Below are 24,956 nucleotides of genomic sequence, written 5' to 3'. Positions count from 1 at the left end.
TTATTCTATGTTGAGAATGCCATTATAATTAAGAGAGCACATGATGCAAAAGATGTGCAGTAGTGATTTAATTTTATTATATGACAGGCAGTCATATACCTGAACTAATGTTTTTCCAGTTTTGATGATTTGTTATTGATGTATCTAAACTATCTGAATTATTTTTCTTTTTGTTCAGTAATGTACTTTATAGAAACTGTAGGTCAGGACTCAAGGAAGATTAAAAGCTTTTTATGTACCGTGGGAGATTTTTCTTTGTTAATTTTTGAAAAAAAACCCACACATTATTTTGGTATTAACAGTATTTATCAGTATGACTTTAAAAGCTGCCACTTGTGTGGCACACGGATTGTTTTTGTATGGTGTTCGTAGGTGGGGCAATGTGGTGAAATGAGAAAGAACTGTACATGAAGCCAGAGTGTTGGGGAGGTGGGGGAGAGCGCTAGTCCTGATACTACCTAGGATACAGTATTATCATCTCAGAAAGTTACTTAACATTTTTTGTTTTGTAAAATGGGGATTAAATACGCTTGCCTACTTACCAGGATTATTGTTGAGGATCTGTTGAGGGACTGTTCTTTAAATCTTTATACCAAAGACTTCTTCCCTGATCAGCAAATTATTTGTTGAGTAATCTAAAGTTTTCAAATATAGACTTAAAAAAAAATGGTGAAGAATCAAATTTATCGTTGATGTAACAGTAATATTTAAAGTTATAGGTACATTTTGTTTTGAGAAAAAAATTCCAATACGTAATCAGAAAACTGAACTTTACGTAAAAGTAAACAAATTGGGGGATACTTAATTCCAAGAGCTTTAATTTAAATAACTCACTTCCCTGTTGTGTGACTGATACTATAAACAGCATCCTTTTTTTTTTTTTTTTTTTTAGGAACTTAGCTGTTGGATAGCAGGGAGTGAGTGAGCTTGTGGAATTTCTTATCCCTTTGATGAGTCTGGTCATTTCCAGGAGTACGCTTTACACATTCGTGGTAGCAAGATCCAGTAGTACAGTCTTGATCTTGTCCCCTCATTTGACCACTTTGGGTCTCATTTGCTATGCTGGTAAAATGAGAAAACTGTTAGATCACTGGTTCTTAACTTTTCTTTTGGATCATCGACTTTTTGAGTACTTGGTATAAATTGTGGAACTCTGCAGAAAAACGCACACACACACACACACACACACACACAACTTTTTTGTTTTGTTTTGCATCAGGCTGACATACCCCCTAGAATAGAGATGGTCTCTCAGTTCCCTTCTGTTTCTTAAATTTTAGGATACTGTGATTCTAAAGCATTCTTTTATTTTTGTCTCCAGTAATTATATACTATTATATTATTATGTAGTCATCAAAGTCAGCTTCTTGGATTTTTAAAATATTAGCTTTTAATTAATTTATTTTTTTTAACGTTTATTTATTTTTGAGACAGAGAGAGACAGAGCATGAACGGGGGAGGGTCAGAGAGAGGGAGACACAGAATCTGAAGCAGGCTTCAGTCTCTGAGCTCTCAGCACAGAGCCCGACGTGGGGCTCGAACTCACGGACCTCGAGATCATGACCTGAGTCAAAGTCGGCCGCCCAACCGACTGAGCCACCCAGGCACCCCAAAATATTAGCTTTTAAAAAACACTCAAACACCAAACAAATACTGTGTTACTTTTAAAGAATGAATGCTTTTGGGGTGAAGTACGAGACTACAAACAAGCATTGCCAGGGAAGGTTGAATAAACATCTATGGTAGAATCACGTAAATCGTTTAGAAAGTCTCTAGCTTGAGGAAATAGTCTGTAGCAATGGTGGCTCTTAGTGGGAGGGCACTGCCCTCTGGGGGCATTTGGAAATCTACGTAGGGGCATTTTTGGTTGTCTCAAGTGGGGGAGGGGGCATACGCTGGCAGTTAGTGGGGACCAGCCAGGGACATTAAGTGTTTTGCAATGCTTAGGGCAGTTCCACACAACAAGGAATTGTCCTGCCCAAAATGCCAGTGCCCTCTGACAAACACTGGTGATTGTGAGCTGAGCCTGGCACAATTGAACAACGCTTTTTAAAGCTGAAGTTATTTTGCTCTTTTGGAAACATAATTCAATGCCACATATGCTTTGCCATTAACTTGCTTTTGGAAAAAGCACAGACATAAACAAATGATTTGCTAGAGGAATTGGGGCCACTTAAAATGTATATACACTCTTTGTGCTCGAGTGGCTGTTTTAACAGCAGGAGCTGGGGCGGGTTACTGTGTCTGCTGGAAGTCTGGGAAGTGAAGGAACTTACACAGTAAACGTTGGTGTTACACAGTATGCAAACTGGCCATAGGATTTTTTCTTCTTGGAAACATCTTTTCACACCTTGATGTAAAGGACATTTCAAGACATTGGTACAGTTATGATCTTTGTGCTATTATACAGTTGCCCACTTATGTTGAGAATCTCTTACACTTGAGTTAGTTTTTCCATGTCTATCATCTTTTCACTGACCAAATACCCTTTCATGTATCCATGTGCTGAAAAACAAGTCTGAACAGTTGGGCTGGAATGGGACTCAGGGTTTAGAGGGAAGAGGATGATGGGCTTTGGAGTTCGACCTAAGGTAAAATTCCAGTTCTGATACTGCATGTCATGTGACGATAAGCAAGTTTTGCTAAATCTCTTTGACTTTGTATTTCATTTGTGAAATGAGGATGGTAATACTTAACCTTTGGATGATTTTGAAGATTCGAGCTAACTATGTCTGGCATGGAGTAGGCCCTCCATCAATGGGTGCTATATCAGTAGTCACGACCATGATGATGATGAAGAATTCTGTGGCTACTGAACACCTTGGCAAAAGTAAAGAGAACATACGGCATGCTAATATGCAGGATACGACAGCAAGGAAGAGTCTGCAAAAGCGGATCAGGAAGTGTTTTCTAGACTTTTGAGTTGGTATTGGAGTATATTTTCCCATGAATCAGCCATAATACATACTGCTTTCTGTAGTTCCTCTAAGCTGTAGAGCTCAGTTATGCTGTAGACCAAGTTAGGTTTGTGAGGACTAGTTTGAGGACAGAACTCCCTCTGTGAGTGTTGGGCACAGAGCTTTGGATGTGGCAGAGGTTCAGGGAAAAAAAAAACGTCTTTTGTCTGTGTTAATCACATGGAACTGATAGGCTGTGAAAGTTACTAGGACTCACAGATATTCTCATTTTCATACTGAATTTTTTTTTTTTTCTTTTAAGAGGAAGAGGGGGAGAGCGTGCGTGCCCATGCGTGTGAGCGGGAGAGGGGCAGAGGGAGAGGGAGGGGGTCCCAGGCAGGCTCCACGCTCAGCACCGTGCCTGATGTGGAGCTCAATCCCACAACCCAGGGATCCCAACCTGAGATGAAATCAAGAGTCAGACACTTGACCAACTGAGCCGCCCAGGTGCCCCTACACTGATTATTTCTAAAGTCAGCACCCCCTCCCCAGTACCCAGTTTACACATGGGTTTTGTTTGCTCATAGAATGCATCAAATGTTATTTGCCACGCACAAAGGAAAGATCACTTTGCATCAGATGTTATTTGCCACACACAAAGGAAAGATTGCTTTGGTTAGAGGAACAGATACCTAGACTGATGGTACTGGCACAGTTCTAAGCTTTAGGAGTCAAGAGCCGTGTGGCTCAGACTCCTTGGAGTCCAGCCATGGATTACCCTTCATTTTCTTCGTGTCCTTTCTTCTGCTTCCTATTAAAGATTTATCACAAAAGCTCCTGGGGTTGCAATCAGGGCTGACTGGGTCCAGGCAGGGGTGGGACACAGCTGTGGCCTGCCGAGGGCAGGCCAGGTCTGGTTTCTGTGCTTGATGTGTATGTAGGTGATTGGGTGGTGGTCTGTGTTTTGTAAGATGCTCTTGCACGAAAATTCAAATACATAAGCGTTAAACAGTAAAACAGGTCATGTTCCCCTCGGGAGGTCTTCCTCATGAGCAAGTCCCATGTTATTGTGGGCATTACACAATTTTCAGTCAGAATATGTTGATCTTATATGTTAATTCTTTTATCGTTTGTAAAGTATACAGATTTTTACCTAAATCTCCAGGCCCATCTGTTGTAACTGATAGGGTTGGAGATTTAGGTAGAAGAAACAGAAACCTGGATTTTAATCTTCCAGACTCTGGTGGTACTGTCTCAGGTACCCTGCTCTGCTCTTCTCCGAGGTGGGGCAAGTTGTTTTTATTATTCATCTAACCTGTGAGCCTCACAGGTCACTTGTTCTGTCCTGGTAAATATATAAATACAGGTAAATAAAAAAAACACTTTTTTATTACATCATGCCTAAAAAATCCTTTTTAAGTCACTTCTTATTCAGTAAGTAATGAATTCACATAAATATATAAGCTTGTCATTTCATTATTAGTACTTTGAAATTAATTAGTATTGAAATCAGAAAAATTGCAGGATCACTTATTAGACAAACATTGATTTCTTGTTTCTTATCTCTTGCAGGATTTCTGGTAGGTCCTCTTTTAGGACAAGATGCTGTAACTGTAGGATCACCGGCCTGCTTCGATTCACAGACATTTGGTTTTTCTGCTGGGAAGGCTTTTTTTTTTTTTTTTGTCTTGCCGGTTTACTGAACTTATGAAACCATGGTAGAAGGAAAGACAGAGTCGCCTGGGCCCAAAAAGCGTGGCCCCTATATTTCATCTATCACTAGCAGGAGCGTGAACTTGATGATTCGTGGAGTGGTGCTATTTTTTATTGGAGTATTTCTTGCATTAGTGTTAAATTTACTTCAGATTCAGAGAAATGTGACGCTCTTTCCGCCCGACGTGATCGCGAGCATCTTTTCTTCAGCGTGGTGGGTGCCGCCCTGCTGTGGCACAGCCTCAGGTATGTGTAGGCTGCTTCTGTGATGCTTAGAAAGGAAGCAAGCAGGGCACATGAGTTCTGATGTTGTCTGAGCAGGACTTATTTTTCCTGGCTTTAATTTAAATGCAGTACGGCAGACCCGTTTTAAATGAGTGGTTTGATGAGTTTAGGCAAATGCGTGCAGTTGTGTGACCCACCACCACAGCCCGTCTGTGGCACATTTCCGTCACCCACGGACTCTCTTGTGCCCCCTTGCAGTCCATTCCCCACCCCCAGCCTCAGGCTTCCACTGATCTTTCTGTCCTTAGATTAGTAGGGACAATGTAATGTAATGTAAATGGAATCACTGGGTAGGTACCAGCGTGTCTGATTTCTGTCTGACCTGTGAACATTAAAAACTTAATCCTAAGAGGTACCTGGGTGGCTCAGTCGGTTAAGCGTCCGACTTCGGCTCAGGTCATGATCTCGTGGTCCGTGGGTTCAAGCCCCGCATAGGGCTCTGTGCTGACAGCTCGCAGCCTGGAACCTGCTTTGGATTCTGAGTCTTCCTCTCTCTCTGCCCCCCCACCCCCACTCGCATTCTGTCTCTCTCTTTCTCTCAAAAATAAATTAACATTAAAAAAAATAAAAAAATTTAATCCTAAAACAAATCTTGCTTGACTTCAGGTTGAGACTTTTAACTTCTTAATTTTATCCTTTCTTCAACCCACCTCATATTAAGTCTTACTCTGAGTTATTTTGATGATCATTGTCACTGTTTGGTTTGAAGGGTTGGATCTGTGTGTGTTATGGCCTTGTTTTTGAAGTAGATGAAAACTTGAAAGATGGAGTAGTTTTATTCAAGTTTAAAGCTTCATGTGGGCAATAATTTACTTTCAAAATCACCCAAATTCGGAGCGCTAGGTGGCTCAGTCAGTTAAGCGTCTGACTCTCGGTTTTAGCTCAGGTCATGATCTCATGGTTTGTCGGTTTACCCCGCATCCTGACAGTGTGGAGCTTGCTCAGAATTCTTTCTCTCTCTCCTCTCTCTCTGCCCCTCCCCCGCTTGACTGTGTGTGTGCACAAGCTCTCTCTCAAAGTAAATGAATCAACTTAAAAAAATTTTAAAGCTTCATGTTATTATTTTTTAGATTTTTGGACATGCTTTCTTCTTGGTATCTTGGTTTCAGATGTAGCTTAAGAATAGAGAATACTTAAAGAGATACGTAAGGTAGATTCTCTTTGCTTAAAAATCGTTATCCTATTTCAGGAGTTATTGTAGATCTTTTTTGGTGGACAATGTGTAATGAATAAGGTGGAGCATTTCAGAAAGCCTTTGTAATGCCGAGCTTCCATAATGGATACTCTTTAGCTTTTTCCAATGACGGAGACCAATAGATTAATAATAAAAAAGAAAGTGATAGAAGGGAGCCATCATTGTGTGGTAGAAGAAAATTCTGATCGAGAGAGAAATTGCTTTTTGGAATGTCCACTTGGTGTCTCATATTTAATATCAGCGACACTGCAGTATAATGTAGATCCTTCTTGACTTCCATCCCAGAGCTGGAGGTTGAAGAGTGAGGAGTTAGGTGTGAGATGTTTTAGAATGACCTCGTGGAATCTAGTGGACAATTGGCATGGATTGAAGGGCATTTTTGTCGTAAGGTTCCAGTGTGGTTTATGAATCAATGTCGCTACCACAATATTCACATTAAGGTTTGTAAAGGCAGGGATTCTTAGTGGCCCCAAGGTCATTACATTTTCTGAGAGAATAGGCAAACTAGTCCAAATACAGGAGAAAGCAAAATTATATTTTATCATTCTCTGTCATATCTACTAGCCCTCATATATTTTCTTTTTTTTCATCTAAACTCAAAAGAGAAAAATTAAGTGTTCCCACCATCTTTTTCTAGTTTTTTTTAAGTTTATTTATTTATTTTGAGAGAGAGAAAAAGAGGGAGGGAGGGACAGAGAGAAGGAGGGAGAGAATCCCAAGCAGGCCCTACATTGTCAGCACTGAGCCTGACGTGCTCTGTTCATGTCCTGAACTGTGAGAAGACCTGAGCCAAAACCAGGAGTCAGACGCTTAACTGACCAAGCCACCCAGGCACCCCTGGTTTGCTTATTTTCTCCTATGGCATAGCTACTGTCTGGCTACTAATTGAAGCTCTTTGGGACTTGGAAGAACACATCTTTTCAGGATAGACGAAAGGAAGGTCAGGGGAGAGAAATTCTTATTGAATGCCTCCTCACATGCTAGGCACATCCCTTAACCCCAGGGATGTGTAGGGCAACTTTGGGAGTGATATTTTGGCATTGTGCCCCCTTTGGGGGAATGAGGAACCTGAGATAAAGAGAGGGTATCCGTGAGCCCGGGGTCTGAGGGCCAGTGAGTAGAGCAGCTAGGTCAGATGTCACATGCTGGAGAAGGGGAAGAGAAAGCTACTCACCCTCCCCTCTCCTCAGGGTGTCTCTTTTGAAGCTTGCAGATGAAGCGCCGGGCTTGGATGGAACATCGTGTTGTGTGATGTACGTTCGTGGGGGGGGGGGGGGTGCAGGGGCGGGGGGGCAAGTGAACTTGACTGAGGTTTCATTGTACCTCCATTAAAGAGAGGACCAGGGGCTGTGTCCTCCCCTGTGGTGTGGGCACTTTTGCCACAAACTCATATTTAGGAAGGAAGATTCCAGATGTTAATGCTGCATTTCAGTCACTTTGTCCCTACTTTCCTTCCTTTCCCCAGCCACTAGGTTTGTCACACTTGCAAACTTCACAGCTCTCCGTTTGGGGTATTTACACTTACATTTCTTGCTTAAGTGTTTCTCCTGAAAGCAGTGCATTCCACGAGGTAACTGGGCAAGCGAAGGTAGAGAGGCGTTTGGAAATCTAGGTTCCAGTTAACCCTGCTACTGATTTTGTTGGATAGGTCATGGTATTTAGTAAATGAGAGCAAAGTACCAGATTTGTGAAAGTGCCAAAGGTAGAAAATGGATTTCTGCCCCTCCTGCCCCCAATTTTAGGGAAAGTATCAAGGAAATAAAAAGTCAGTGGTATAAGAAACATAGCGCGTACAAGTTGACATGCGTTCAAAGTATGTATATGTTTTTCTGTACATGTGCTGGAATGCATTTTCAAAACTCTAGGTTCTTAACCATCTTAAGTCAGAAAAACTGAAAATTGTACTTTCATTTTCCTGTCCAACAATATTCATAGATTGAGCTCCCTTCTGGAGGTTCTCCAGAATCACCACTTTCTACATGCAAACCAAAGGGCCCCTGGTTATTTGCTGCCTTTCCCTATAACACAGTGCTGGAAAATTGGCTAGCCATGCTTCTAGAGGGACACCCAGTAGAGAAGTCTGGTAAATTGCCTTTGCTCTCATTTTCCTTTTTATGGTTCTCTATTTTTTAATTTAATAATGGCTGGTGTTTCAAGCTGATTAACTTCTCTGTGTGTGCAGTGCGTTAGAATCAGTTAGAAACCTCTTGAATGTTACCGAGGGCTGCAAAGGAATCTTTCTGAAGAATGAATAGAGGAAAAAGATAACCATCATTGTGTGAGTAACATTAACTAGAGAAACTGACTCGAAAAATCCTAAGTAACCAAATTATGTTCAAACCTATGAAGCTAATGTCTAATGTAAAAAGAAAAAACAAATCTTTCCAGATTGGCCAGGCAGTCATTTACCCAGTTCCTGGGGAGCTCCGCAAGACTCCTCCCGCTCTTACCTCCAAGTGTCCAACTTCTGTATTTCCTCCGTCTCTTTCTTGGTCCAGGCAGGCCCTCTACCAGTCTGATGGGAATTTTCAATTTTTTCCTTTTTGGCTTCTGATTTTGAACTCTGCCTGCTACCCCGTCCTGTGTGGTGCACTTGGTGCTACTGTAGGAGCGTGTTCCTACATGCTCTATCTGGTTCAAACCAGATCTGGTTTGAACCATCTGGTTCAAACTCGATGGCATTATTTCCTGATTTCCCAGTGTCTGCAGCGTGAAGTCTCTGATATGGCCCTTGCCGACTTTTATCTTCCTCTGAGGCTTTCTGAAGCTCCCTTTTTGCTTGAAGCTTACAACTTGCAGGCGATAGTGGGTATTTGGCAATTTCCGTGCTTTTCCTCAATGCTTCCCTTGGATTAGAAAGCCCTTTTCACACACTGACCTGCTGAGCACTGCTGCCTCAGGGCCACCTCTTCTGTGAAGCTTTCCTGAAACCCCAGCACCCCACTTTCCCTCAGCACATGCCAAGAGAGGACTGGGCCCCCACCAGGCGCTGTCCGTGCTACCCCTAACATATTACTGTATTGAATTGTTACTGTGATCACTTTGGGGCTGGGATCGTGTTTTGCTCTTTTTTCTTTTCAAATCCCCAGCAAATGTCAAGAAGGAGACATTATGGGAGCTTAAGTATTTATTGAATGGAACGTTGCTTATCCTGTAACTGTTTTCCATGAAAGTCTATCTCGTTCAGTGGCTTTGTTTTTTCAGCCCTCTTTCCTTGCAAAACATTTGATTTCACTGTCCCTTGTAGTGTATCACTGAATTAAACACACTTCCATCCAGAAAACATGATGACTTAATATTGATGTCTTACAAACTTATTCTGGTTTTGGCTTGGTAGGCTGTAACTGGTCCCTGGGAAATAGCTTAAATCTATCCCAAGCAGTGTTAGTTTGCATCAGAGAACCCTGCGATTAAGCAGGACGATGTTTGCATGTAATGTTACCCTGGCACGATTTTAACGGTCTCTCTTGTTAGGATAAGAAAGTGGAGAAAGACGAAAAGAGGCCCAGGCATACTTCTGCTGAGCTCTCAAAGAGTGGAGCCTCACTGAGCTGTAGATATTGTGATCAGACTCTGCCATGCCTTTATTTAAAGGGAAGGAAGAAGACATTTAATGGGAAGTGACAGGCTTCCTCGAATTCTCCTTCTCAGGGAGCATCCGAGAACCATGCATACTCAATGGATTTGATTTTTATTGGCAAATCCCAAGGTTGGCAGCGTGGCAGTTTAAATTCCTTTTTGTGTTTTTGCTTTCTCTCCTCAGTTGTCTCTCCCTTGTGAGTCTGACATCACATGCATACAAATCTAGTCAATTTTACTTACTTATTTCTTTGCACACACGTCAGTATTCTCTATGTGATAATTCTTTACCTATGGCATCAGCTGCTGAGGAAAATTGACTTGGAATGCCTGATCTTAGTTGATTTCACTCAGCAACAGGCAGAGGGAGGAGAGGGAGAGCGAGAGTGAGGAATGATATGAGCTGTTAGTTTCATGACCCCTTGAGAAAAAAAAAAAAAAAGAGGTAGCATTCGTTTAGATATATTTCAACTGTTAGGCATGCTTGGTGCCATTTTAATTTTGTAGAAATTTGGAAGTGCTGTCAGTTAATCTCACAGGATTTTAGAGCCGAGACTTTTAAATAGGAATAGGATATGAAAGTTTTAAATTTACTAACAGATTTTGGAGGTCTGCATTGCTGAAATTTGTTGTTAATCTCTTGATGGTCTGCGAACCCGCTATGCTCAGCAAAAGCCTAACTCAGGAGAGCGCTTTCAGATTTGTAGATTAGGACACAGATATATCATTGTAGCAGCTCACCTCCAGATGGTAGACTGCTCCACTGGTCTGCTAGCCTGCGATTTGTGATATTAATTGATTTTCATTTTTCCTTAATGATTGGATGCATCATTTGTTAAGGTATAGCTAGCCACTCCCGGGCCAGGCAGGGGTTCCTGGTCCTCAGGCACTCATATCTTGGTACAGTAATTTCAAGATACATCATAGGTAGCATTGGGCCTTCTAAACATGCTTTTCAACTATTGTAACAGTTGTGTCTTTAACTTAATGGCAACATATCCATTCTGTTTTTAGGAAGTTTAGCAAATCAAAGCTGCCTAGCTATTTCCTGTTTAATTTAATCTGTAAAAGTACATTTTCCTTATAACTTGCTGAAGACTGTTTTGATTCATTAAGGCCTTTTTTTAATGACTAACTTAGCTTTTAAAATCCTCTCCCATTAAATGAATAAAATGTTGAAGTTTGACAAGTATTTTAATTAAAAATCGGGTGCAAGTATTCTGAGTCTCAATCATAGACATTTTGCATACAGTTATTCATAACTACACACTTAACATTAAAGATGTTTTTTCTAAAACTAAGAAATGTACTAAAATCATTCCTCCTTATCTTTTTAAGAGTAAATTTAAATTTTAACTGAAATTTATAGTTCTTATAGATTATATTTCCTAAGTTTTTTCTATGTGTAGAAGGAGGCTCAAATGTAGATTTCTGTTGTAAGTTTCCCCGTTTTGACAATATGACCTAGAGTCTCATTAGAGGGCCAGGGTGCAGGGGAACGTTGGGACCCAGCACTGGGTGCAGGAGACAAGCTGGAGGAACTAAGATAATCTGTGTAGCAGGACAGCCATTGCCATCCAAACGAGCACGGTGTGTGTGATGAGCTTATTATATGCGTTTACGCTTCTAGCTTTCTTTAGATAGTTTGTGGCATTATATAGCATGTTTCATGGTTATGTAGTTTAGAGAGAACATTGCTTAACTGCCAACTGGTTTGATGCTTTTCAAATCTCAGGGATAGTAGTAGTAGAAAAGTAGCATGAATCATCTAGTGCAAAGTGCTAAATTGTGAATCATGCACTGAAATGGTGCTCTGCCAGTTACAGTTGAGGATACTGTGGTAAGCATTTACAGCGCTTTCTTCAGCGGCGGTATCTTTTTTCTTTTGGGACGTAAGTTTAAAAATATCTGTGATTGATGTTAAATAACTTGAAGAGCTTTTTAAACAGTCTTTCAAATGGTTATGGGGGTTGTAGCTCTTTTAGCTTAAGTTTTGCCGGTATAGCATTGGAGATGACTTAATTTTTTTTTTTTCTCCTTTTTTCCACAGCTGTGATTGGGTTATTATACCCCTGCATTGACAGGCATCTAGGAGAACCACATAAATTTAAAAGAGAGTGGTCCAGTGTGATGCGGTGCGTAGCCGTCTTTGTTGGTATAAATCATGCCAGCGCTGTATCCTTTCCGCTGTAACAAAATGCATAATCACAAAGCAGCTCCAACAAACCAAAGGTTAAACAGTCCCTTGCAACTTCACTGTTGTCAAACTGTGCTGTGTCTCCTTAGCCAGAAAAAGAATGTGTGCCGTGTTGTTGAAACATCACAGGAGCAGCTGTGGGCTTACAGGGAGGGGTAGAGCCTTTCATTTACATCTTCAGTATCACTTAGAAACTTCTCATGTTTAAAAACTGTGCATGTTTTTCTTAAAGTAGCTTCATTACTTCCGTATAGTTTCGGTAACTCTGAGATTGAAACAGGTACATTTTCAAAGGATTTCTTTCCTCTTTTTTCATTTAAGACTTGCCAAAAAGGACATGTGGTGGCTTCATGCTGGCTTCTTTTTTTTTTTTTTTTTTAGTTTGTTTCTAACTTAAGGAACCTGTAATTTTTTCAGAAAAAGTCAGACTCATCTATTGGTTCTAATCAATGCCAGCAAACCACATAAATGTTCTTAAAGGTGGCATAATAAAAATATTCAGCTTGGACATTGACCAAAAAGAACTTTTTTGCCTAAGGTACATATTTTTAAAATTTGATCATTTAAGGATTCTGACAATTTATTTTGTGATGAATGAGTATTTTTATTTTTTTTGGGTTTTCTTATTTAAAAATCTGTTTAATGTTTATTTTTGAGAGAGAGAGAGAGAGACAGAGCTCAAGTGAGAGACGGGCAAAGAGAGAGAGACAGACACAGAATCCGAAGCAGTCTCCAGGCTCTGAGCTGTCAACACAAAGCCTGACACAGGGCTTGAACTCACGAACCATGAGATCATGACCTGAGCCGAAGTTGGATGCTTAGCCAACTGAGCCACCCAGGCGCCCCTGAATGAGTATTTTTATAGTGTCCTTGCTAGAAGGGTGAAGTGGCCTCTGTTTCCCTTCTCCCCACTGTCTTCTCCCCCACAGCACAGAGAAAAATGTCAACCCCAGAACAAACGTTTTGGCCTCATAAGGTTTTTATCCTGTCATCCTCCCTGCTTCTCTTCTCCCCCACCTCTGACTTTCCTTTGTAAAAGAGAGTCTGGGACATGCTAGTTCAGTCATCCCTTTTTTCTAGAAGATGTGGCTTAGAGAGTGGAGGGGCAGGAGCTCTGGTGCTGGGATGAGCGTGGAATGCGGGCCAGGCTGCCCAGGGTTCCCTCCTGTGGCTCTGTACCAGGCTCAGGGCTGGCAGTTAGCTGGAGAGAGGCGAGGTCACGTGGCAGGTAGATTCCTTGTCTTTTACAGAAAACACTGAGGTATTCTGGAAAGGCTTGGGAGGAGGAATGGAGGCAAGCGATAGGGTCCTCGATTCCACAAACACATCGCCTTTCTCTTCCCAATTGTGTTAGCCCTTAGGGCTCTGTGAATTTGGAAGGCCCTCAGTGGCGGTTATTATTTTGGTTTCCCATTTCCTTTTACATGAAAGAATTTCCTAACATGTTTAGCTTGGTGACATCTTTGAGATTTAGGATTTTATAACAAACATATCTAGTGATTAGAAGGGTTTAAAAAGATAGACTCCTGGAATATTCTATCTAGAGGACAACTAGCAATCATCCAGTTCTACATTTTCTTTATAAAGATAGTAAGACAAATGAAAGCTGGAGGGGTTGGGTACTTTGCTAAAGCGTTCATACCGCAAGGTAGGACAGAGCTGAGACCGGACCCCGGAGATCCTGACTCGAGTCTACGAAGGGCTGCTTCTTCTATTTCAGAGCCCTATAAGCGTGTAAATTCCTCTCCAACTGGTAGATTAGATGGCTCTACTGTAGATGTTTCAGGTGTTTTTGAATAGAGACATTTAAATAGCCTTTTCTGGGATTTAAAAACCTTTATATGTCTAATTTAAATTTTTTGCTTTGGTCATTTTCTTTCTCTGTCAATGAAACACTTGAATATAGCAAGTTTTAACTGTTCTGCCTGCCCTTTAAGTAAAATCCAAAATGTTTGCAAAATTTTAGCATAAATTTATAATGTAGACTTGATATTAGGTCCCTTAGATTTGAGAAATGACATGATACTATTTTTCAGATTAATGTGTTTTACCTGTTTACCTTATTTTGCTTTGACCCTTAATGAAGTTAATTTAGTTATCATAGGTAGCACTCAGTTAATATCAAATTTTGCTCTTTAAACGCATGTTTATTGCATAGAAAAATCAGAGCATATAACCTTTTCTTTGGAGTTTTAGGTATAATGCCTGCTAAAGAATAAGGAAGCTTTTCCAGAAAGCATACAATAAACTATAGGTTTTTTGTTACGTCAAGCCTAATCAAGAAATGACCTTGAGGGAGTGGCCAACAATAGCCCTCGGATACTGAGACGTTAAGCAAACCTGAATTCCAGGTTTTGGAGATACCAGATGGTGTGGTGGAGGAAGGGGGATGGTGGTAAACAGGATGTTAAAAGGAAGTAAGAAATAGTTTTGTATGCATTTTTTGAACTTCTTCTCTCTTCTCTAGTTGCAGCATGGCCAGTTAGCTTGGCGAAATATCTAGTCTCCCCTGGGGAGCTGGATATAGTGCCAAGATGTGGCCTTTGGGACATAGATAATGCCCTTTTAATGATACTTGAAATTAATTCCTTTAGTGTAATCCTCTAGCAAAGAAATGAGAAAATTGAATTTGTAAAGCTTCGTTTTGCCCAGAGATTTTGGAGTAGAAAAGGGCCGTACATTTGTGAATAGATGCTTAAGTAGGTGACGGAAATAAAATATCATTTGAGCAAACTGTCCTATACCAGAAAGTCTCAGGCACCAAAATAGCTTGGCAGGTTGCAAGATAATGTTCACTTCAAGGCTTTATCCTCAACAAATTAAAACTAGAACAGTTGACATAATAGAAAGGGATACTGTGTCCTTGGTACTCTTGTTTCTGAACTGCATTATTATAAAATGTGTCTGTCAGTAAATCATATAGAGAATGTGGTACCCTGTTAAATAGCTGTCAACTCTTCTATTTTCAAGTTCTTGTATGATTCTCAAGTAATTCTGAACCTGTTTGAGAAGTGATATTGGTTTCTTTTTTAGCAAAAGTATGTTCCTTTAGCAATACTTGTGTTCTGAGGCTTCTGGTTACATTTTTAGCCAAGAAAGCATTTCTCAAATAATGGGTCTGATCTTATAATTGTGACTGTTAGATAGAGTGCTATTTTTTTTTTTTTAAGGAATTACAGGTAGGTGGGATCTATTAATGAAATTATCATGCGCTCTGTGTATCTTTAGTAAATATCAGAGAGAGTTAGTATCACCCAGTGTCAATATGTTGTATGAAAAGACTGACCACGCTCTGGAATAAGCAATCAATTCCCGTCCCAACAGGAACATCTCTTATTTTAGAAAAACGAACAGGTGGTGTTATGTGGCTACAAGTTTTAAGATGATTCTTTAACACAGATCTCAGAAAGTGGATTTTGATAACAACATACAGTTGTCTCTCACACTGGCTGCACTCTCCATTGGACTGTGGTGGACATTTGATAGATCTAGAAGTGGTTTTGGCCTTGGAGTAGGAATTGCTTTCTTGGCAACCTTGGTCACTCAACTGCTAGTCTATAATGGTGTTTATCAGTAAGTATTCTTTTTGGTGCTTGTTTCCTAAAATAAATGGCAAATGATTTCAGAATTGAGCTTTTAAAATGGGTTAGCCACTTTACAGAGTAACAGCTTATTTCCATTAATAAGTGTCATTGTACTTCCTCGGTGGGTTGTTAAAAACATTTCTATTGTTCTAGATATACATCTCCAGATTTTCTCTATGTTCGCTCTTGGTTACCGTGTATATTTTTTGCTGGAGGCATAACAATGGGAAACATTGGTCGACAACTGGCAATGGTAAGCTGATGCTTATTTCATCTGTTATTGAGATGGGAGACAGGTCTTCTCCAAACCAAGCGTACTAGAAGTCAGAGGAACCACTGGACAGAAAAACTAAAATGTGTTACGGATAAGGTGCTATGACTTATCCTCTAATTTTAAAAAACTAATCTATAGGTTTCTACTCCATCAAAGAGACAATTTTAAAGGTGAAAAGAGACATGACTAGTAACTGTGTTGCTTCAGTGGTTATAAATCAGGACCATCTCTGGCAAATCAAGGTGTTTGATCATTTTAGTTAAAAAGAAAAAGGACATTGTCGATAACCCCAGTCATAGATGGCAAGGGTCAGACAGAAGCATTCAAGGGCCACAGCAGTTTCATGAATAAGTGCTGTCACTTTTATCGTTGTAGCCAGCTAGGCGAATTGAGTGGCTTATGTTACTGTCGTTTTAATAATCTAGCCACCCAGTTATCTTAAGCCTCCTAGTTTCCTTTATTTTGAATTGTGGGTGTACATCTATAGCTGTACTTTTAAAATAACTGTTTTGACCAGAAGATTTTGCTAATGTAACAGATTTTTTCCTTGAAATTGTAAAGCTATTTGAGAAAATATTATCTGAATTCACTGTATCAGTCCTGTCATTAAGTTCATGACCTTTCCTTTGCTGATTCACCTTACTGAGCACTCAAAGAAACCCATTCTGCTTCCTTTCATGTTGTAAGATTGATCTGAATCATACTGTTGTTATTTGCTTGAAATGCAGTAACCTTGTCTTTTGCCTGCATTTTCTATGTCTCCTTTCACTTCTAGACTGTGAACTTTCTTTTTCCCTATCACATTTGTCATTTAATTCAAATCATCGCATAACTCTCAGATTCTTTGGCAAATAAAGTGGGCATGTGTTAATAAAGTATTAATTTTTAGTTTATATGGAAATTGGTATCCCAAATAAACCTTAATCTGTTAACCTTTTAACCTTTTAATTTTTACAGTATGAATGTAAAGTTATCGCAGAAAAATCTCATCAGGAATGAAGAAGGCAAAAATATATCTTTTGTACAGAAAAACAAGCTGAAAAGGGCATGATAGCTATACCAACAAAACGTCAGACTGTAAAATTGCTAGGATGCAGTTTTCCCCTTGATTGGTGTATAGGTGTGTGTGTGTGTGTGTGTGTGTGTGTGTGTGTGTGTGTGTGTGTGTGTGTGTATATATATATATGCATATGTATATACACATATATATGTATATATACACAAGTATATACGTGTATATATACATATATATGTATATTTACACACACATACATACGCACATGCACATATGCATATACATGCACATACGCATATATTACTGCAATCTGTGATTGCTTCATCTGTAAATCAGTTACAAACCTTTATGTATTTGACTTAAATAACTATAAAATATATATGCACTACATTAAAAACATGTTCATTAATAGATGAAATTTTTAAATTAATTTTTTAAACATACCATATATTGTATCACAATGTTGATGTGCCAAAATATTCTGTTATTGTCATGCAGAGTATAAGAATGCTTGAACTGTTAATAAACTTAGTGAAATAAAATAGGAGGAAAGCCAAAAAAAAAAAAAAAAGAAAAACAAAAATGGAAAGCTGGCATATTCTCTTTTGCTTACTGTTGTGCCTTTTTATTTTTCTAATCACAGCAGTATGAGCTATGGGTGCCCTAATGTGTGGTTAGTTTCTATTTTAATGTTGTCTCAGAGAGCTTTGGGTATTTTAATTTATAATGAAAATGAACGTCTGTAGAACATTTTCAAACCTGCATTACTGGAGAGAGTCCAAAAAAGGAATTACACTGGAGCTAAAAGTGTTGAGCAGGAGAGGTTATCAGCATTAAATTGTTTTAAGTCTAATCTGCGAGACTATATATAATTAAAAGAAGGTACCATTGGGAAATTTAGCTGGAATGAATGTGTTTTAGAAATACAAAAATGACCTTTTACAGTGCCACAAAGTGTTAAATGATATTGTCATTTGTAATACAGAATCCCATTCCTTTTGCACATGGAACACACAAAAAACCCCAGACCGATCAAAATGAAGTTTCTAATTCTCCTGGGTTCTGTAATCTGTTGGGCTCTGTAAAGCAAACCACATTAACCAGGCTGGGTCATGTGACTGATTATCATTGGAATGCCATCTGGGGAATGGATGAGCACATCACTTTTTAGGTATTCATATGCCCATTAGTGAGTAGTTTAAGCCTGTTTAAGAATGTACTGAGATGGCATATTGTGCATGTTAGAGATCTTGATAACAGTTTTGTGCATCTCCTTCTAACACCTGGAACCATGTAAGTGTGGTTTAAACATATTTTTAGTTAAATTTTTTCCCAGTTTTTATTGATGGCAGTTGTCTGATACAAAAGGGTGGAGCTTTCTGCTTACTGTGTGTGTGTGTGTGTGTGTGTGTGTGTGTGTGTGTGTGTGTGCGCGCGCACGTGCACTGAGTTGAGTGAGAGAGAGGATGTACATGTAAAAATGTATGTGCATGTGCCCATGCTCTCATAATACGTCAACTAGATATCTTGTAATTTTTGGTTTTAAAACCATTGCTATCAGTCTGAGATCTTGTATGCCAAACTTTAATCTGCTTTTACGTTTTAAGGCTGAAAGTGAGAAAATCCTAAAAGGATTTCATATTGAATATATGTACACAATCTTAACTATAGTGGTGGTAAACATACTACTATAATTTATTATTCTATCTTCCAGATAATGTTATTCATTTAGAACAAATAAGGTATATTTTTAGAATCAACTTTGTAAGCACTATAAATCTTTAATAAGTTATAAGGTCTATGATGTGTTTACTTTGAAAATTGCTGTTAAAAGCAAGATGTATTAAATATATAATTATCATCTTGGTTAAGAGTCTTTTTTTCTTCCCTGTGGTAAATCTTAGAATCTAATACGGATGATTAATTTAATAAAATTAACATGTATGGTTGAATTTGCTAAGAAATAATGAAAGGGAACCAAGTCGAGTGTTATAGGAATTGAATGATTATCATTTTGGAATTCTTAAATTATTTTTAGATCATCTAGAAAACAAGATATTGATGGCAAAAATAAAATTGTTTTGATATTTTGATAAGAATGTGAATATATTACATCTTTTTTTTGCAATGAAAGAAAGTGGTAAACATCTTTTAACATTGCTACATTGTCATTGCTTCCTTTTATTAAAGTTCTGGAAATTGAATGCTTGAAAACTGAGACTAAATTCTGCAAAAGCACAAGAAAACAGTTAACTAGCCAGAATCCTGCTAATACTTTTGTTATAAATGTATTTCTTTGCATGGAGCGATTTTACCTTTATTAAGGTCACTGGAACCTCTCAGTGGTGCATACATTCACACATCTTGTATTTTCTAGGTGGAATCCAGACTTGGTCAGTATTAAATACCTCTCTGATCTTGGCTCACAGTGGAGTACAGCTGACCCTTGAAACAATGTGGGGGGTAGGGGTGCTACCTGCACCCAGTCGAAAATCCATGTATAATTGTTGACTCCCCAAAACTTAACTACTCATAGCCTTACCGATAACATAAATAGTTGGTATCATATACTGTATTCTTGTAATAAAGATAGAGAAAATAAAATGTTCTTAAGAAAATCATAAGGAAGAAGAAATGCATTTACAGTACTGTACTCTGTTTATCAAAAAACAATGCACGTGTAGGTGGACCTGTGCAGCTCAAACCCACGTTGTTGAAGAATCAAACTGTGTATTCTTCAGAAGGTAGTTCTTCCAGTGATGGTCTGTGTGTAGCAGAGTCCTAGCTTTGTGCATCTGGAAGAGTCTGCTCTTTTCTCCCAGAACATCTTATCAGGCCTTAGAATTCTAGGTTCCTGGTTTCCCACTGCTCCCATCATGCTGAAGACTTTTAACTCATTGTTTATGCACTTTGAATCTGTGTGCTCAACATCTTCAATTCTGGAAACATTTTAAATCTGGCTGCCTATTGGAATTATACAGAAATTTGTAAAGAATGCTAATGCCTGGCTTCCACCTTTGGAGACTCTAAAATCATTGGCCTGTGGTATGCCCCGCACTTTAGGATCTTCATAAATTCTGCAGGCGGTTTTAATGTGCAGCCCAGATGCCACTCATTGGTGTGGATTCGTGTGAGATGAAGAGCATGTTTGAGGTCAGAGAGATATTGTAACTTGGGGAACAAAGAGCAAGGGAAACATTGGCATACATTTTGGACTAGGTCATCTGAACTTGATGACGTGAGCGTGGAGGTGAAGGAAGAGGAAGTGTGACTTAATGTTTATTCTTTGGAAAACTAGGTGGATGGCATTTCTGTAAACCAAAGAGGAATATAGGGAAGCAGATGAGTGAGTAAAGTTAGTGAGTCTAGTTTGATAAGTTGAGGTCCAGGTATGTCGGGGACGTCTGGTAAAGATGCGTCATAAGCAGTCAGATAGTTGAGTCTGGGTTATCGGATGTAAATGGGGGAGGTCATTGTTGGCATATGTCCATGGTCCTTGAAGCTGTGGGCATGGGTGTGATCCCCTAGGGAGCATGTTACCGTGAAGGGAGACAGATCTGAGGCATGCTGGCATGTTAGCAGAGGGGTTGGAGGAGGTGGGAAGGGTGCTGTCACAAGTGGGAGGAGAAAGAGAAGAGTGATGTGGTTCAAGCCAGAGCAGAAGGCAGTTCCAGACAGGAGAGCTGCTAGTATGAAGTGCAGTTGGAAGGAATAACCAACCTTAGAGATAAAGGAGATGTATGGTTTATGTTGAAAAGTGCTTTTCTTTTTTTGTTTTTTAATGTTTATTTATTTCTGAGACACAGAGAGACAGAGCATGAGTCGGGGAGGAGCAGGGGGGGGTGGGACACAGAATCCGAAGCAGGCTCCAGGCTCTGAGCTGTCAGCACAGAGCCTGACACGGGGCTCGAACTCACAAACCGCAAGATCATGACCTGAGCCAAAGCCAGACGCTCAACTGACTGAGCCACCCCGGCACCCCAAAAAATGCTTTTCTTAACCTATTGTATCTTCACATTTAAAATATTTCATTGTATACTAATAGCTCTCAAAAGATATTTGGGAAACGCCTGATCATATACTAAGCCATTTATTATGAGCGAGGGGAGCTGAGGTGAGCTAGAGGACTTTGAAAGATGGTGGAGGTTTGGACAGCCTCTATGAAGAATGGACACAGGGACTGACAAAAGATGAAGAAAGAATTTCTAGACGGTTTTGAGTCCATCAAGGACTCAAGTGAGGCCCCAGATGAGACACTTGACATGGAGCCAACAGTCAACTTGGTTATGCCGTGTCTGGGGGCTCAGTAGCCCAGGAGTTAGGGCAGTTGTGATGGCAGAGATTGATTCTAGTTAGGAATTTGTTGGAAGACGTGGCATAACGGCCATGTGAGAAATTAATGGAGGCTCCTAACAAAAGATCAGGAGTCTTGCTTGGGATCCAGGCAAATTGGAGAAGGAAGGTGAACCAGCAGTGCTGACCTGACAGTGTGAAACAATCAGGTAAGCTACAAGGACTGCACATCTTGAGGTAAAAAACATTTTTTCTAAGAAGGTCATAGGCTTCTACAAATAGAGTTTGTAGTCAGCAGTTTAGTGGAACGTTTCCAACTCTTGAGGTCCAAGGTGCGATGTAAACAACTTTGTTCACATAGTTCCCTGAAGTGGGTGGAGAAGCACAGCAGCGGAGTGGAGACCCAAGGCCTGGGTGACCAGCTGTTAACAGTGGTGTTGGTGTTACCTGGAAAAATCTCAGAGGTGGGGTGGAAAGAAAGATCTGATCTGTAGTCCTCCTGACCATGTGAATGAAATACTTATCCAGCTGCCTTGATTGTATTGGGATTTTAATTAGAGTCCTTTCTCCCTTCTTTTATTGATTTATTTTTAGTTTTTTTTTTTTTTTCGTCATCCTACATATTCTGATGTAGAGGAGTAGGTCTTTTTCTATTAATCCTGTTCAATCAGAGACATCTCCTCTTTTAATTCTGGGCTATTTTTTTTTTTTTTTTTGTCTTTGCTCTTATTATTCTTTTGTTCTCTATTCTTCTCAAATTCCTCCATTTAAGAGACCTTTTGTTTCTGTTTTCTGTGTATCCTTTAGCTTTTCTCTGTTGTGCTACACTCTAGAAGAATTAACTGGATCTTCTAGCTCAGTGAGTTGCTCTTCAGCTGTATCATTCAGCGTTCAGCCATCGCTAGGCTTTTACTTTCAGTGGTCACAGTTTTAATTTCAAAGCTATTTATGTATGTGTGTATGTATGTATGTATTTATGTGGAAATGCGTTGCCATTCTTATATTTTTCTTGTATTTTTTGAGGCTAGTAATTATTCTTCTTTTAAAGTTCTAAACTCAGGGCACCTGGGTGATGCAGTTGGTTAAGCATCCGACTTCGGCTCTGGTCATGATCTCACAGTTCGTGCGTTTGCGCCCCACGTCAGACTCTGTGCTGACCGCTCAGAGCCTGGAGCCTGCTTCAGATTCTGTACCTCCCTCTCTCGCTGCCCTTCCCCCACTCACGTGCTGTCTCTGTCTCTCAGAAATAAGTAAGCATTAAATTTTTTTTTTTTTTTTTTTAAGTTCTAAACTCTTCTACAGAGCCATTGCAGGGGAAGGCAGGATGAGCCTGTATCACCAGCCTGTCTCTGGATGTGAGTGCTCCCTTGTTCGGCTTGGGTGGACTGCCATGCCTCTCCACTCCTACCACTTTCACCTGGGGGCAGATACTGTGTTGTCTCTGCCCCGTCCAAGGTGGGCGAGTAGACATGTAGTTGGCCAGGTGGCTGCTTCCACAATAGCCTGCTTGAATGCATCAGGTCAGTTACTCTTGGTGTTTCCGTCTCAGAGCATCAGCCACCTCTGAGCTTAGAATCTCTGATTTCGTGTTTATAGCAAGTCCCCTCCTTTCGTATTCGGAACTGTGGTTTCTCTCCATCTCTCTGCTCTGGATTGTTTTCTCACTTCCAGGAGTTCCTTGTAGTGTTTGGTCCACGAAGGATACGGTCTTACTTGACAATATAGTTATGGATTCCTTGTCTTTTTAATTTTTGTTGTGATTTCTATGGATTGGGGGTAGGAGGGAGAAGCTATGGCTTCAGGGGTCTGCTGCCCTGATTCAGCTTTCTCCACTTCCTTTTTATACCGTGAGATCATGCCATCTGCCTGTTCATTTGTCTTTACAGGCCGAAAACTCAATTTAGTTAGGAGCTGAGATAAATAGGTTAAGTCAGTGGTTTCTTGTTTGGGCCTCAATAAAAATTGAGGTACGGAGAGTATTTTCCCTTTCGACATACATTCAGTTCATAGGGTTTATTGTGCCAGAGAGTATGAGTATCCTAGTGTCTGTTCCTTTATGCCTCCCTTCTCTTTACCACTGATGAAATCTGTGAAACCTGTCATCTTTCTTTGTGATTTACAAGACAGACTTTTCCAGGGTATGTCAACTGTTCCGAAGACAATGTTGTTAAGTATCAGATTTGGCAGATCAGATAGATAATGATGTGCCTGGGAAAGAATGGGCTATTGATGAGTCTCGTGTCAAAACTGATTGCCATATATGGGCAATTTTTCCCTTTCACCGTTTCCCCGGCTGTGGTCTGTGTGAGGATTTCATGAACAAGGGGCAGTTTTGATTCCACATCAGAACTGTGCTCTAGTGTGACTGCACCCTTGTCTTCTGCTTTTTTATGGCAGGATTTGCAACTGCTAATCTTCCTGTAGCTTCCCCAAAGGTGGGCGTTAGTAGGAATGAGCACGTAGGAAATATACTTCCATTGAAAAAGAACCCTTTTTTATTACCGTTCAGAAAACAAATTCACTCAGCACTACTGTTTCCGTAAGATTGTTGCGTTTGCAAGATCTGTCTCTTCTTTAGAAACACTTTTTGAGGAAACTTGTACAGAATGATCACGGACCAATTCATTGTGATGAGCAATTGAGTAGACAAAGGAAAGAAAGAACCCAAGTGCTGAATCTGTTTGCTTTAGAAGAAAAGTTTCTAAAATGCATTCCCTGGGAATTTCTGCCACTGAATGAAACTCATTTCTATTCCCTTTATAGTCATCACATGTCACTCCTAGACCTTCTGGGAATGTCTACCCAACCAAAGTATGACAGTGGCAGTTCTGTTTTGAAACAGTCCTTTCTGCGTTTACAAAAGCCTGAGATTTTCCAGCAGGACGTTACAGAAAGACAAAGTGCTACCCCATCATTTTAGGATCAGCTGGATACGGCTGCTGCGTGTAGTCTGTGCATTGGCCCAGGGAGCCCGTGGCGTGACAATTTGAAGATGAAGCTTAAAGATGTTTGTAAAGACAAATCTTTGTGGAATTTCCTGTGCCTCAGACCTAGTGTGTGTCAGTGTCATGCCTGTCTAAGAGAAAGCAGGTCAGTATACATCAAAGCAGATCTTTCCAGAATGTATGTAAAATTCATAATAAGGTTGAGTCAGGTTCAGCTTTTCTTCCAGAAAGAATAAATCAGCGACCCTTAAATGTTTGATAGTATTAGTTCTGGTTCTGGCTCCAACTAACTGTAAAGGGGCTGAGATGTGTAATCCCTCTCCCTGGGGGACAGGACAACGAGATACCGGTGATCAGTGGTAGTGTCGGCCACGGTTGGTGTAAGGCGTTTTGTAGCACTTTCTGCCCGCTAGCATATTTTCCCTCCTAAGTGATTCATAGTGAACATGACTATGAGAAAATAAAATACTTTTTGGTGGTCAAATTAAAATTATAGTCTTTAAGACACGTAACATAACTTAGTATCCAAGTTCTAGAATGGTGGGAAAGAAGGAAGGGGCTCACTTTTGCCTTTTCCTACCATCTAAGAAAAGAAGTGAGGGGGAGGAAATGAATCCGCTTTTGCTTTGTGCCTCCTATGAACATCCCCACCACACCCCTCCAGATACGGACTGTTTCATAGCTTCCAATGTCCAGGTTTTTCTTTCCTTTTTTTTTTTTTTTTTTTTTTTTTTAATTTATTTTTGAGAACGGGCAGAGAGAGAGGCAGAGAATCCCAGGCAGGCTCTGTGCTGACAGCGCAGAGACCGACGCGGGCCTCAAACTCACAAACCTGTGAGAGAGACCATGACCTGAGCCAAAATCAGGAGTTGGGACACTTAACCGACTGAGCCACCCAGGCACCTCATTGTCCATGTTTTTCTGAAAGGCAGAACAGGGTTTCAAACTCTGGTCTGACTTGGCTCTAGCGACCAAGGGT

The 24,956-nt window shown here is 40.1% G+C and overlaps 1 protein-coding gene across 2 annotated transcripts in view; it reads left to right on the top strand.

The window, feature by feature from the left end:
- The window catches only part of INSIG2 (insulin induced gene 2), a 55,693-nt gene that overhangs the window by 1,711 nt on the left and 29,026 nt on the right, over positions 1–24,956 (top strand). The window contains exons 2-6 of one of the 2 annotated variants that reach the window (XM_025932982.2): positions 4,470–4,856; positions 11,720–11,844; positions 15,273–15,439; positions 15,604–15,703; positions 16,682–18,943. In XM_025932982.2, the coding sequence (XP_025788767.1) occupies positions 4,613–4,856; positions 11,720–11,844; positions 15,273–15,439; positions 15,604–15,703; positions 16,682–16,723 (678 nt within the window). In that variant the 5' untranslated portion in view covers positions 4,470–4,612 and the 3' untranslated portion in view covers positions 16,724–18,943. Of the gene's footprint in view, positions 1–4,469; positions 4,857–11,719; positions 11,845–15,272; positions 15,440–15,603; positions 15,704–16,681; positions 18,944–24,956 lie in introns of those variants that run through there. The other variant, XM_086718444.1, reaches the window with a different exon arrangement.

Source organism: Puma concolor, chromosome C1 (genome assembly GCF_028749965.1).
Source record: "Puma concolor isolate L17-30 chromosome C1, mPumCon1.1.hap2, whole genome shotgun sequence".
NCBI classification, from domain to species: domain Eukaryota; kingdom Metazoa; phylum Chordata; class Mammalia; order Carnivora; family Felidae; genus Puma; species Puma concolor.
Note: the sequence above shows the minus strand (reverse complement) of the source record. Positions and strands in the feature narration are given on the sequence as shown.